Source organism: Penaeus monodon, chromosome 33, assembly GCF_015228065.2.
Source record: "Penaeus monodon isolate SGIC_2016 chromosome 33, NSTDA_Pmon_1, whole genome shotgun sequence".
Lineage (NCBI taxonomy): Eukaryota > Metazoa > Arthropoda > Malacostraca > Decapoda > Penaeidae > Penaeus > Penaeus monodon.
The window spans coordinates 12,425,990-12,426,586 of NC_051418.1; the positions used below are offsets into that span (position 1 = coordinate 12,425,990).

Here is a 597-nt window from a genome sequence, read left to right on the forward strand (position 1 = left end):
GAAGGCAATGACTGGGATCTGGTGTTCTTACATGCATACAGAGATGTCATTAAGAAAGGAACGAATTCTTGAATACTTGACTTAAACAAATTCCTCTTCATGTCATACGCAACTTAGGTGCATGCAGAGTAATAAGCAAAAAATTATACTGATTTAGAGTATAAATTAATTCTCATATCGTTCCAAAATCCATTTTCCGCATGGAATCCTAGAGTAAAGATTCTCTGCCTTTCACAATCCATGAAAAATCAGCTCTCTTTACTTATAAGCTTCATCTTTTGAATACAAAAGCTCACAAACCATTATGGGGTTACTACAGCGACAGTTATTCTGTAATTCCGTTAATCCTTACATCTGAGCTCACCACCCCTAAACACAACACCCATGCCAAGGGTGAATGAGCTTGAGCGTTCCCAGACCTTACCCTCATAGCAATGGGATTTTCTGAGTAGTCGACAGGCTGGCAACGGTAGGAGTAACCACGGAACCATCCGCCCATACCAAACTGTAACCAAACAACACGATGCATGCACTAAAGCACAGCCACTTCTTTGCCTTGCAAACCTCAGGTCAAATCATCATCAATGTTAGGATAGC

At 40.7% G+C, this 597-nt stretch overlaps 1 protein-coding gene across 1 annotated transcript in view; it reads right to left on the minus strand.

Annotated features, from left to right (window-relative positions):
* The window catches only part of LOC119594049 (elongation of very long chain fatty acids protein-like), a gene marked incomplete in the record, with an annotated part of 45,869 nt that overhangs the window by 4,386 nt on the left and 40,886 nt on the right, over positions 1–597 (minus strand). The window contains 1 exon segment of the mRNA XM_037943083.1: positions 425–505. Within this exon segment, the coding sequence (XP_037799011.1) occupies positions 425–505 (81 nt within the window).